Source organism: Gouania willdenowi, chromosome 21, assembly GCF_900634775.1.
Source record: "Gouania willdenowi chromosome 21, fGouWil2.1, whole genome shotgun sequence".
Lineage (NCBI taxonomy): Eukaryota > Metazoa > Chordata > Actinopteri > Blenniiformes > Gobiesocidae > Gouania > Gouania willdenowi.
The window spans coordinates 2,680,951-2,692,857 of record NC_041064.1 but is presented as its reverse complement, the minus strand read 5'-3'; the positions used below and the strand labels follow the sequence as shown (position 1 = coordinate 2,692,857).

Genomic DNA, 11,907 nt, shown 5'->3' with positions numbered 1-11,907 from the left:
TAGGGTCTAATGACGGTCCTAACTCAATTTTTTTTTTTTTTTAAATTTAAAAAAATATGCCTTGTTATAGCCTTACTTTTGATTTTGGCTGATTTTTGTTATTTGTCATTTTTTGTGCCTAACTGCTTTCTTAGCCCAATTTAAGTATGTGCATTATATTTGCAGTAGTTTTTAGGGTCTAATGATGGTCCTAACTCAATTTTTTTATTTTTTTTTTTATTTTGAAAAAATATACCTTGTTATAGCCTTACTTTTGATTTTGGCTGATTTTTGTTTTGTGTCATTTTTTGTGCCTAACTGGTTTCTTAGCCCAGTTTGAGTATGTGCATTATATTTGCTGTAGTTTTTAGGGTCTAATGACGGTCCTAACTCAATTTTTTTTTTTTTTAAATTTTGAAAAAATATGCCTTGTTATAGCCTTACTTTTGATTTTGGCTGATTTTTGTTTTTTGTCATTTTTTGTGCCTTACTGCTTTCTTAGCCCAGTTTCAGTATGTGCATTATATTTGCAGTAGTTTTTAGGGTCTAATGACGGTCCTAACTCAAATTTTTTTTTTTTTTTTTTTTTTTTTAAATTTTTAAAAAATATGCCTTGTTATAGCCTTACTTTTGATTTTGGCTGATTTTTGTTTTGTGTCATTTTTTGTGCCTAAGTGCTTTCTTAGCCCAGTTTAAGTATGTGCATTATATTTGCAGTAGTTTTTAGGGTCTATAGATGGTCCTAACTCAATTTTTTTATTTTTTTTTTAATTTTGAAAAAATATTTTTACTTTTGATTTTGGCTGATTTTTGTTTTGTGTCATTTTTTGTGCCTAACTGCTTTCTTAGCCCAGTTTAAGTATGTGCATTATATTTGCAGTAGTTTTTAGGGTCTATAGATGGTCCTAACTCAATTTTTTAATTTTTTTTTTAATTTTGAAAAAAAATGCCTTGTTATAGCCTTACTTTTGATTTTGGCTGATTTTTGTTTTTTTGTCATTTTTTGTGCCTAACTGCTTTCTTAGCCCAGTTTGAGTATGTGCATTATATTTGCAGTAGTTTTTAGGGTCTAATGACGGTCCTAACGCGATTTTTTTTTTTTTTTTTTTTTTTTTTTAATTTTTAGAAAATATGCCTTGTTATAGCCTTACTTTTGATTTTGGCTGATTTTTGTTTTGTGTCATTTTTTGTGCCTTACTGCTTTCTTAGCCCAGTTTAAGTATGTGCATTATATTTGCAGTAGTTTTTAGGGTCTAATGACGGTCCTAACTCAATTTTTTTTTTTTTTTAAATTTAAAAAAATATGTCTTGTTATAGCCTTACTTTTGATTTTAGGTGATTTTTGTTTTGTGTCATTTTTTTGTGCCTAACTGCTTTCTTAGCCCAGTTTGAGTATGTGCATTATATTTGCAGTAGTTTTTAGGGTCTAATGACGGTCCTAACTCAAATTTTTTTTTTTTTTTTTTTTTTTTAAATTTTTAAAAAATATGCCCTGTTATAGCCTTACTTTTGACTTTGGCTGATTTTTGTTTTGTGTCATTTTTTGTGCCTAACTGCTTTCTTAGCCCAGTTTAAGTATGTGCATTATATTTGCAGTAGTTTTTAGGGTCTAATGACGGTCCTAACTCAATTTTTTTTTTTTTTTAAATTTAAAAAAATATGCCTTGTTATAGCCTTACTTTTGATTTTGGCTGATTTTTGTTATTTGTCATTTTTTGTGCCTAACTGCTTTCTTAGCCCAATTTAAGTATGTGCATTATATTTGCAGTAGTTTTTAGGGTCTAATGATGGTCCTAACTCAATTTTTTTATTTTTTTTTTTATTTTGAAAAAATATACCTTGTTATAGCCTTACTTTTGATTTTGGCTGATTTTTGTTTTGTGTCATTTTTTGTGCCTAACTGGTTTCTTAGCCCAGTTTGAGTATGTGCATTATATTTGCAGTAGTTTTTAGGGTCTAATGACGGTCCTAACTCAAATTTTTTTTTTTTTTTTTTTTTTTTAAATTTTTAAAAAATATGCCTTGTTATAGCCTTACATTTGATTTTGGCTGATTTTTGTTTTGTGTCATTTTTTGTGCCTAACTGCTTTCTTAGCCCAGTTTAAGTATGTGCATTATATTTGCAGTAGTTTTTAGGGTCTATAGATGGTCCTAACTCAATTTTTTAATTTTTTTTTTAATTTTGAAAAAATATTTTTACTTTTGATTTTGGCTGATTTTTGTTTTGTGTCATTTTTTGTGCCTAACTGCTTTCTTAGCCCAGTTTAAGTATGTGCATTATATTTGCAGTAGTTTTTAGGGTCTATAGATGGTCCTAACTCAATTTTTTAATTTTTTTTTTTAATTTTGAAAAAAAATGCCTTGTTATAGCCTTACTTTTGATTTTGGCTGATTTTTGTTTTGTGTCATTTTTTGTGCCTAACTGCTTTCGTAGCCCAGTTTGAGTATGTGCATTATATTTGCAGTAGTTTTTAGGGTCTAATGACGGTCCTAACTCAATTTTTTTTTTTTTTTTAATTTTGAAAAAATATGCCTTGTTATAGCCTTACTTTTGATTTTGGCTGATTTTTGTTTTGTGTCATTTTTTGTGCCTAACTGCTTTCGTAGCCCAGTTTGAGTATGTGCATTATATTTGCAGTAGTTTTTAGGGTCTAATGACGGTCCTAACTCAATTTTTTTTTATTTTTTTTAAATTTTTAAAAATATGCCTTGTTATAGCCTTACTTTTGATTTTGGCTGATTTTTGTTATTTGTCATTTTTTGTGCCTAACTGCTTTCTTAGCCCAATTTAAGTATGTGCATTATATTTGCAGTAGTTTTTAGGGTCTAATGACGGTCCTAACTCAATTTTTTATTTATTTTTTTTTTTTTTTAATTTTGAAAAAATATTTTTACTTTTGATTTTGGCTGATTTTTGTTTTGTGTCATTTTTTGTGCCTAACTGCTTTCTTAGCCCAGTTTAAGTATGTGCATTATATTTGCAGTAGTTTTTAGGGTCTATAGATGGTCCTAACTCAATTTTTTAATTTTGAAAAAAAATGCCTTTAGGCTAACTGCTTTCTTAGCCCAATTTAAGTATGTGCATTATATTTGCTGTAGTTTTTAGGGTCTAATGATGGTCCTAACTCAATTTTTTTTTTTTTTTTAATTTTGAAAAAATATGCCTTGTTATAGCCTTACTTTTGATTTTGGCTGATTTTTGTTTTGTGTCATTTTTTGTGCCTAACTGCTTTCTTAGCCCAGTTTGAGTATGTGCATTATATTTGCAGTAGTTTTTAGGGTCTAATGACGGTCCTAACTCAATTTTTTTTTTTTTTTTTTAATTTTTAAAAAATATGCCTTGTTATAGCCTTACTTTTGATTTTGGCTGATTTTTGTTTTTTGTCATCTTTTGTGCCTTACTGCTTTCTTAGCCCAGTTTAAGTATGTGCATTATATTTGCAGTAGTTTTTAGGGTCTAATGACGGTCCTAACTCAATTTTCTTTTTTTTTTTTTAAATTTTTAAAAATATGCCTTGTTATAGCCTTACTTTTGATTTTGGCTGATTTTTTTTTTTTTGTCATTTTTTGTGCCTAACTGCTTTCTTAGCCCAATTTAAGTATGTGCATTATATTTGCAGTAGTTTTTAGGGTCTAATGACGGTCCTAACTCAAATGTTTTTTTTTTTTAAATTTTTAAAAAATATGCCTTGTTATAGCCTTACTTTTGATTTAGGCTGATTTTTGTTATTTGTCATTTTTTGTGCCTAACTGCTTTCTTAGCCCAATTTAAGTATGTGCATTATATTTGCAGTAGTTTTTAGGGTCTAATGATGGTCCTAACTCAATTTTTTTTTTTTTTTTTTTTTTTTTTTTTTTTTTAAAAAATATGCCTTGTTATAGCCTTACTTTTGATTTTGGCTGATTTTTGTTTTGTGTCATTTTTTGTGCCTTACTGCTTTCTTAGCCCAGTTTAAGTATGTGCATTATATTTGCAGTAGTTTTTAGGGTCTAATGACGGTCCTAACTCAATTTTTTTTTTTTTTTAAATTTAAAAAAATATGCCCTGTTATAGCCTTACTTTTGATTTTAGGTGATTTTTGTTTTGTGTCATTTTTTTGTGCCTAACTGCTTTCTTAGCCCAGTTTGAGTATGTGCATTATATTTGCAGTAGTTTTTAGGGTCTAATGACGGTCCTAACTCAAATTTTTTTTTTTTTTTTTTTTTTTTTAAATTTTTAAAAAATATGCCCTGTTATAGCCTTACTTTTGATTTTGGCTGATTTTTGTTTTGTGTCATTTTTTGTGCCTAACTGCTTTCTTAGCCCAATTTAAGTATGTGCATTATATTTGCAGTAGTTTTTAGGGTCTAATGATGGTCCTAACTCAATTTTTTTATTTTTTTTTTTATTTTGAAAAAATATGCCTTGTTATAGCCTTACTTTTGATTTTGGCTGATTTTTGTTTTGTGTCATTTTTTGTGCCTAACTGGTTTCTTAGCCCAGTTTGAGTATGTGCATTATATTTGCTGTCGTTTTTAGGGTCTAATGACGGTCCTAACTCAATTTTTTTTTTTTTTTTTTTTTTTTTTTTAAATTTTGAAAAAATATGCCTTGTTCTAGCCTTACTGTTGATTTTGGCTGATTTTTGTTTTTTGTCATTTTTTGTGCCTTACTGCTTTCTTAGCCCAGTTTCAGTATGTGCATTATATTTGCAGTAGTTTTTAGGGTCTAATGACGGTCCTAACTCAAATTTTTTTTTTTTTTTTTTTTTTTTTAAATTTTTAAAAAATATGCCTTGTTATAGCCTTACTTTTGATTTTGGCTGATTTTTGTTTTGTGTCATTTTTTGTGCCTAACTGCTTTCTTAGCCCAGTTTAAGTATGTGCATTATATTTGCAGTAGTTTTTAGGGTCTATAGATGGTCCTAACTAAATTTTTTTTTTTTTTTTTTTTTTTTTTTTAATTTTGAAAAAATATGCCTACTTTTGATTTTGGCTGATTTTTGTTTTGTGTCATTTTTTGTGCCTAACTGCTTTCTTAGCCCAGTTTAAGTATGTGCATTATATTTGCAGTAGTTTTTAGGGTCTATAGATGGTCCTAACTCAATTTTTTAATTTTTTTTTTAATTTTGAAAAAAAATGCCTTGTTATAGCCTTACTTTTGATTTTGGCTGATTTTTGTTTTTTGTCATTTTTTGTGCCTAACTGCTTTCTTAGCCCAGTTTAAGTATGTCCATTATATTTGCAGTAGTTTTTAGGGTCTAATGACGGTCCTAACTCAATTTTTTTTTTTTTTTTTTTTTTTTTTTAATTTTGAAAAAATATTTTTACTTTTGATTTTGGCTGATTTTTGTTTTGTGTCATTTTTTGTGCCTAACTGCTTTCTTAGCCCAGTTTAAGTATGTGCATTATATTTGCAGTAGTTTTTAGGGTCTATAGATGGTCCTAACTCAATTTTTTAATTTTTTTTTTAATTTTGAAAAAAAATGCCTTGTTATAGCCTTACTTTTCATTTTGGCTGATTTTTGTTTTTTTGTCATTTTTTGTGCCTAACTGCTTTCTTAGCCCAGTTTGAGTATGTGCATTATATTTGCAGTAGTTTTTAGGGTCTAATGACGGTCCTAACGCGATTTTTTTTTTTTTTTTTTTTTTTTTTTTTTTTTTTTAAAAAATATGCCTTGTTATAGCCTTACTTTTGATTTAGGCTGATTTTTGTTATTTGTCATTTTTTGTGCCTAACTGCTTTCTTAGCCCAATTTAAGTATGTGCATTATATTTGCTGTAGTTTTTAGGGTCTAATGATGGTCCTAACTCAATTTTTTTTTTTTTTTTAATTTTGAAAAAATATGCCTTGTTATAGCCTTACTTTTGATTTTGGCTGATTTTTGTTTTTTGTCAGCTTTTGTGCCTTACTGCTTTCTTAGCCCAGTTTAAGTATGTGCATTATATTTGCAGTAGTTTTTAGGGTCTAATGACGGTCCTAACTCAATTTTTTTTTTTTTTTTTTTAAATTTTTAAAAATATGCCTTGTTATAGCCTTACTTTTGATTTTGGCTGATTTTTTTTTTGTGTCATTTTTTGTGCCTAACTGCTTTCTTAGCCCAGTTTATGTATGTGCATTATATTTGCAGTAGTTTTTAGGGTCTAATGATGGTCCTAACTCAATTTTTTTTTTTTTTTTTTTTTTTTTTAATTTTTAAAAAAAATGCCTTGTTATAGCCTTACTTTTGATTTTGGCTGATTTTTGTTATTTGTCATTTTTTGTGCCTAACTGCTTTCTTAGCCCAATTTAAGTATGTGCATTATATTTGCAGTAGTTTTTAGGGTCTAATGACGGTCCTAACTCAAATGTTTTTTTTTTTTTAATTTTTAAAAAATATGCCTCGTTATAGCCTTACTTTTGATTTAGGCTGATTTTTGTTATTTGTCATTTTTTGTGCCTAACTGCTTTCTTAGCCCAATTTAAGTATGTGCATTATATTTGCTGTAGTTTTTAGGGTCTAATGATGGTCCTAACTCAATTTTTTTTTTTTTTTTAATTTTGAAAAAATATGCCTTGTTATAGCCTTACTTTTGATTTTGGCTGATTTTTGTTTTTTGTCAGCTTTTGTGCCTTACTGCTTTCTTAGCCCAGTTTAAGTATGTGCATTATATTTGCAGTAGTTTTTAGGGTCTAATGACGGTCCTAACTCAATTTTTTTTTTTTTTTTTTAAATTTTTAAAAATATGCCTTGTTATAGCCTTACTTTTGATTTTGGCTGATTTTTTTTTTGTGTCATTTTTTGTGCCTAACTGCTTTCTTAGCCCAATTTAAGTATGTGCATTATATTTGCAGTAGTTTTTAGGGTCTAATGACGGTCCTAACTCAAATTTATTTATTTATTTATTTATTTTTTAATTTTTAAAAAATATGCCTTGTTATAGCCTTACTTTTGATTTTGGCTGATTTTTTTTTTTTGTCATTTTTTGTGCCTAACTGCTTTCTTAGCCCAGTTTATGTATGTGCATTATATTTGCAGTAGTTTTTAGGGTCTAATGATGGTCCTAACTCAATTTTTTTTTTTTTTTTTAATTTTTAAAAAAAATGCCTTGTTATAGCCTTACTTTTGATTTTGGCTGATTTTTGTTATTTGTCATTTTTTGTGCCTAACTGCTTTCTTAGCCCAATTTAAGTATGTGCATTATATTTGCAGTAGTTTTTAGGGTCTAATGACGGTCCTAACTCAAATTTTTTTTTTTTAATTTTTTAAAAAAATGCCTTGTTATAGCCTTACTTTTGATTTTGGCTGATTTTTGTTATTTGTCATTTTTTGTGCCTAACTGCTTTCTTAGCCCAGTTTGAGTATGTGCATTATATTTGCAGTAGTTTTTAGGGTCTAATGATGGTCCTAACTCAAATTTTTTTTTTTTTTTAAATTTTTAAAAAAAATGCCTCACTAAAGCCTTATCTCCGTATTGAGGTGTTTGACATTTTTTCCCCCATTCTGTTTTCTCACCTTCATTTGATGTTTTTGAAAACCTTTTGCCCTTTTTTGTCTAACTTTTGTTTTGAGGCGTTTGACAATTTTTTCACCTTTTTTCAGCGCCTGACTTTCGTTTTGAGGTGTTTGAAAATTTTTTGCACTTTTTCATGCCGTACTATTGCCTTATCTCAATTTTTGAAGACATACTCGAGGAGTTTTATTTTTAACCTTAGGAATCAACGACTACATCGTTTCAGTTTATTTCTCTTCATGTTGAGAACACACAAACAAGCAAACAGCAAAGTTTTCACATTTGGCATTTTTTGATTCAGATTCAAACCGACACATACAGAGCATCAGAGATCTGACCAATGAACAGCAGGTAAACGTTGGGAGGGGCGGGGTGGGGAGGCGTGTCACACGTCAGCAGCTTTTTACACTCTCCAGGGCAGCTTCAAATCAAGCATGATATGAAAATACCGTTTAAAAAAAAAAGCACCTTTGATCACTTTAAACGTACAAAAAGTTAATTATTTTTTTCAGCAAAACCAGAGTCATAGTCGAGTCATCGTTAAGGAAGGGAAGTGAGGTCGACTTGAGCCTTAAAAATACATTCAGGTTTAATTCAAATAAATACAATCAAAAGATAAAATAAAAGGAAACAGAAAGGCTGCTGACACGGGAACACCCGCACCCCACGCTGCGTTAATCCTAGATTCATGCACAGACCTCCATTAGTGATGATGATGATGACGACGCAGACGATGGAATGCAATGGAAAAAGGGGGTGGAGTCAAGCACCAACCACTGAGGATGCAGCGTTACCATCAGGAATGATTGATGTGCTTCATTTTCTTCTTCTTTAAACTGTGATTGTCCGACAAGATGAAGCCAATATTTACAGGAAGTAGAAATAAAAACGTCTTTAAACTACAAATAAACATTGATTTACATCTACGTAGAAAATTTAACATGTTAATTTCTCCCAAAAAATAAAGAAACGTCAACTAGAAGACGTGACAACAAGTGTCCGAGCAAACACCGAGCACACGCTCGTTGGCAGCTAACGATGCTAACAGCTATCGTTGCTAGCAGCATTCATTACCATGAATCATTACAGTTTTTTTTTCTCCATAAAATCTAAGGCTATTAAATGCTATTAAGTATCAAACGACGCCACTGTTAGCATGATTCATCATATAAAGTCAAAGAGTCAGTTAGCGGCTAACCGCGGCTAACTGACTCCCATAAGGTGCCAGATATGATCCAATCAGAATAGAAGAGGAATGTTTGAGGGAATACTTTCATAAAGCTTCACAAACATCCGTCAGGTTCATCGTGGGCGGTGCTAAATCAAGCCACGCCTTCTTTCAAGACGTGCGCCCAGTGGCGGGGGCGTGGCACGGAGGAGGTGACGGGTGGACAAGTGACGGGACGACAACGACAACAAGAACAACACAAAGGACAAACACTGACGGGTCAGCCATGACAGCTGGCTCCTCCCCCTCACCACCTCCAGCTGCTGAGGCTCCTCCCACTCATGGCAGAGGCGGAGCATCAGCTTGTAAACATTATGACGCTTGGAATGGAGACCACGAATGAGAAGCTAACACTGCAGGCAAAGCACGATAAGGCCGATGATGATGTCACAGCTGGCCCCGCCCACTCACGTCCCGCGTCCTTGACTAAAAGTTAAAGTTGAACACGATGCGATCTTCAAAGATGGCGATGAGCAGCATGATGGTGAATCCACAGAGTAGACCCATGTTCTGGAGGATGAAGTGACCCAGCTGCCAGTGGTCCTCCCCGTCACCATGGAGCATCTCAGGAAGCTGAGGTGGGAGGTTAGCATTAGCATGAGCAACAGACCTTAAATTCCAAACATTTTCCATTTTTATGCCTTCGTCAGAAACAAAATCCCACATTTTTCTAATTTTATGCCTTACTTCTAAAAAAATTCCAGTCAATTTCAATGCTTTACAAAAGTCTTAGCACAGAAAAAAATCCAAAATGTTTCCATTTTTATGCCTTAGACGTGCTTTCATGATCTGAAAGCATAGGGCGGTGACAGAGACTCACCATGTCCACCAGAGCTACGTAGAGGAACATTCCGGCGGTGATGGCGAATATCCAGCTGGTGACGTTGTGCGTGTACTGACCCACGGCCGTACCGATGATCATCCCCACGTACGCCATGAGGGCAGAGAGCAGGTTATAGACGATGGCCTGTTTCACCGACATACCAGCCTTCAGCAGCACCGCAAAGTCACCTGGAAGAACACACCCAGGGTTTAGAGAAACACACACTTGACAGGGAGGGATTGGATACAACCACCAAGTCTCCCAGTAAAAATGATGATATTCCTCTTCCTCATTGGTTAACATTTAAAGATAAATAAATACTATCAAGTAGTAGTTTTTTACATTTGTTTTGCATAATTTTTTATCAGATAAACGTGTTGTGAATGTCCCACTACAAACTCAATGATTATATACTGTCTACTATATACTACAGTATATACCGTCTACTATATACTACAGTATATACTGTCTACTATATACTACAGTATATACTGTCTACTATATACTACACTATATACTGTCTACTATATACTACAGTATATACTGTCTACTATATACTACACTATATACTGTCTACTATATACTACAGTATATACTGTCTACTATATACTATACTATATACTATAGTATGATTAGGATGATGAACGTTCCCACTAAAGTATACTTCACAGTTTCCCAAGATGCATTTGGAACCTACAGCGTTAAAAACCTTGTTCACACTGAGGCTAAATATCTCTATATTCTCCACCTTTACTTTGAAAGTTCTGAAAACATTTTAGTGAGAAAGTGACCAAGTAGAATATCAACATGTGCTCATTTGATCCATAAAACTCACGTAGACACATTTTCAAAGATTCTCTATTGTGCTACTGACAAAACTTCCTGTTAACTTTAAAATAAGAGCCTTTTTTATAAAAGAGTTAAAAAAAAAAAGTAATGGAAGACAAGAAGAGATGCTTTTATTTTGAAAAGAAGATGTTTGATTATTAGCTTGAAGCTGGTCCCAGGAACATTTTACGCTATGCTTGCAATGCATCATGGGATGGTTGAGTATGACTAGTGTGCTCACCATGTATACTTAAAAAATGTCCCCATATATATTATACTGTACATCCTTTATATTTCCTGATGCTTAGACACGCCCCCCTCGCCTCCCTCTCATCTACTGAAATTAACACAGCCATCGCTACCAATTAGCTTCACTGTGGGAGGTTAAAGAATCATCTCTGCATCAGCTGCCAGACGGCACTGGGGGGGCGTCAACAGGAAACGTGACAAAGAGAGTCGTGATGCTCATCATCACTCGCTGCTTGAGACGAGACTTCAGAGCTGCTGCTAAACATCTGTGAAGTGGAGCAGGAGAAACTCTAGAAGCTGTAGACGATGAGTCTCCAGCACAAAAAAAACATCTGCACGCCAAAAAACACGAGAGCGTCTCAAACCAAACGCCTTTGATGTTTAAACAGGAGCAGGAGTGTTGGTCACACACTCAGAGCAGCTGTATGGTACATGTAGGACCTCCTCAGGTCTCACAGTGAGACAAACCAAACGCCGTCAGATGAAATGACCTCAGGCTTCAAAATAAAAGTCATCAGATTCAACGACCTCAAATAAAACTGCCTCAGGCCGTTCAACACAACATGATGTCATCAATATGTGCTGCTTCAGATATTGACCTTTATTTTTAAAGGTCAATATATATATAAATGTATTTATTAATCAAACAATACATAGATATATCTAAACTTTTAAAAAATAAAAGGAAAGAACAGCTTTTCAACTGACTTTACATGTGGACTTCCAGTTCCTTCAAAACAAAACGCCATCTCGTTTTACGGCCTGAGGCTGTTGAGTTTGATGACTTTTATTTTAAAGCCTGAGGCTGTTTCATCTGACGGAGGTTTTGCTGAGTCATGAGTTTAAAGCTGGGCTCCTTTAAAGTGGACATAATGACATCGACAACGCTCTAAATGGGAAAATGAGCTCCTGATTTTACGCCATCGCAGGAAAGGAACAGAGAAAAGCAAATTCAAGTTTTGAAATGGAAAATATAAATATGGAAATGCCTCACATCGTGCATTTAACAGAAAACACATGACTGAAACTGATAAATACGTACAAATCTCCCCATAATCTCATGCAAAAATCTACGTGTAACGGATAGAGTGGTGATGGTGTTATCCTGTGACTGGAAATGAATGCAGAGCTTCATCTGAACGTGTGTTTTTAACATGTTGGTTCACATTATTATTATGACTGCATTAAAATGTGAAAAGGCTCTGGTACAAAGACAGGTTTAGTTGATGGTGTAGTAGCTGAAGTGGTCATCAGTTTACCTGGTGACACGTCACAGCAGAACCATCTCTAATCACATGACTGTGCAGAGTTTTAAAACATGAGGGTG

The 11,907-nt window shown here is 32.7% G+C and overlaps 1 protein-coding gene across 3 annotated transcripts in view; it reads right to left on the bottom strand.

The window, feature by feature from the left end:
- Positions 1 to 7,333: 7,333 nt before the first annotated feature.
- The window catches only part of slc39a10 (solute carrier family 39 member 10), a 31,326-nt gene continuing 26,752 nt past the window's right edge, over positions 7,334 to 11,907 (bottom strand). For all 3 annotated transcript variants that reach the window (XM_028436920.1, XM_028436921.1, XM_028436922.1), the window contains 2 exons: positions 9,501 to 9,691; positions 7,334 to 9,253 (listed from right to left, as the gene is read on the bottom strand). In XM_028436920.1, coding sequence (XP_028292721.1) covers positions 9,107 to 9,253; positions 9,501 to 9,691 — 338 coding nt within the window. In that variant the 3' untranslated portion in view covers positions 7,334 to 9,106. The remainder of the gene's footprint in view (positions 9,254 to 9,500; positions 9,692 to 11,907) is intronic.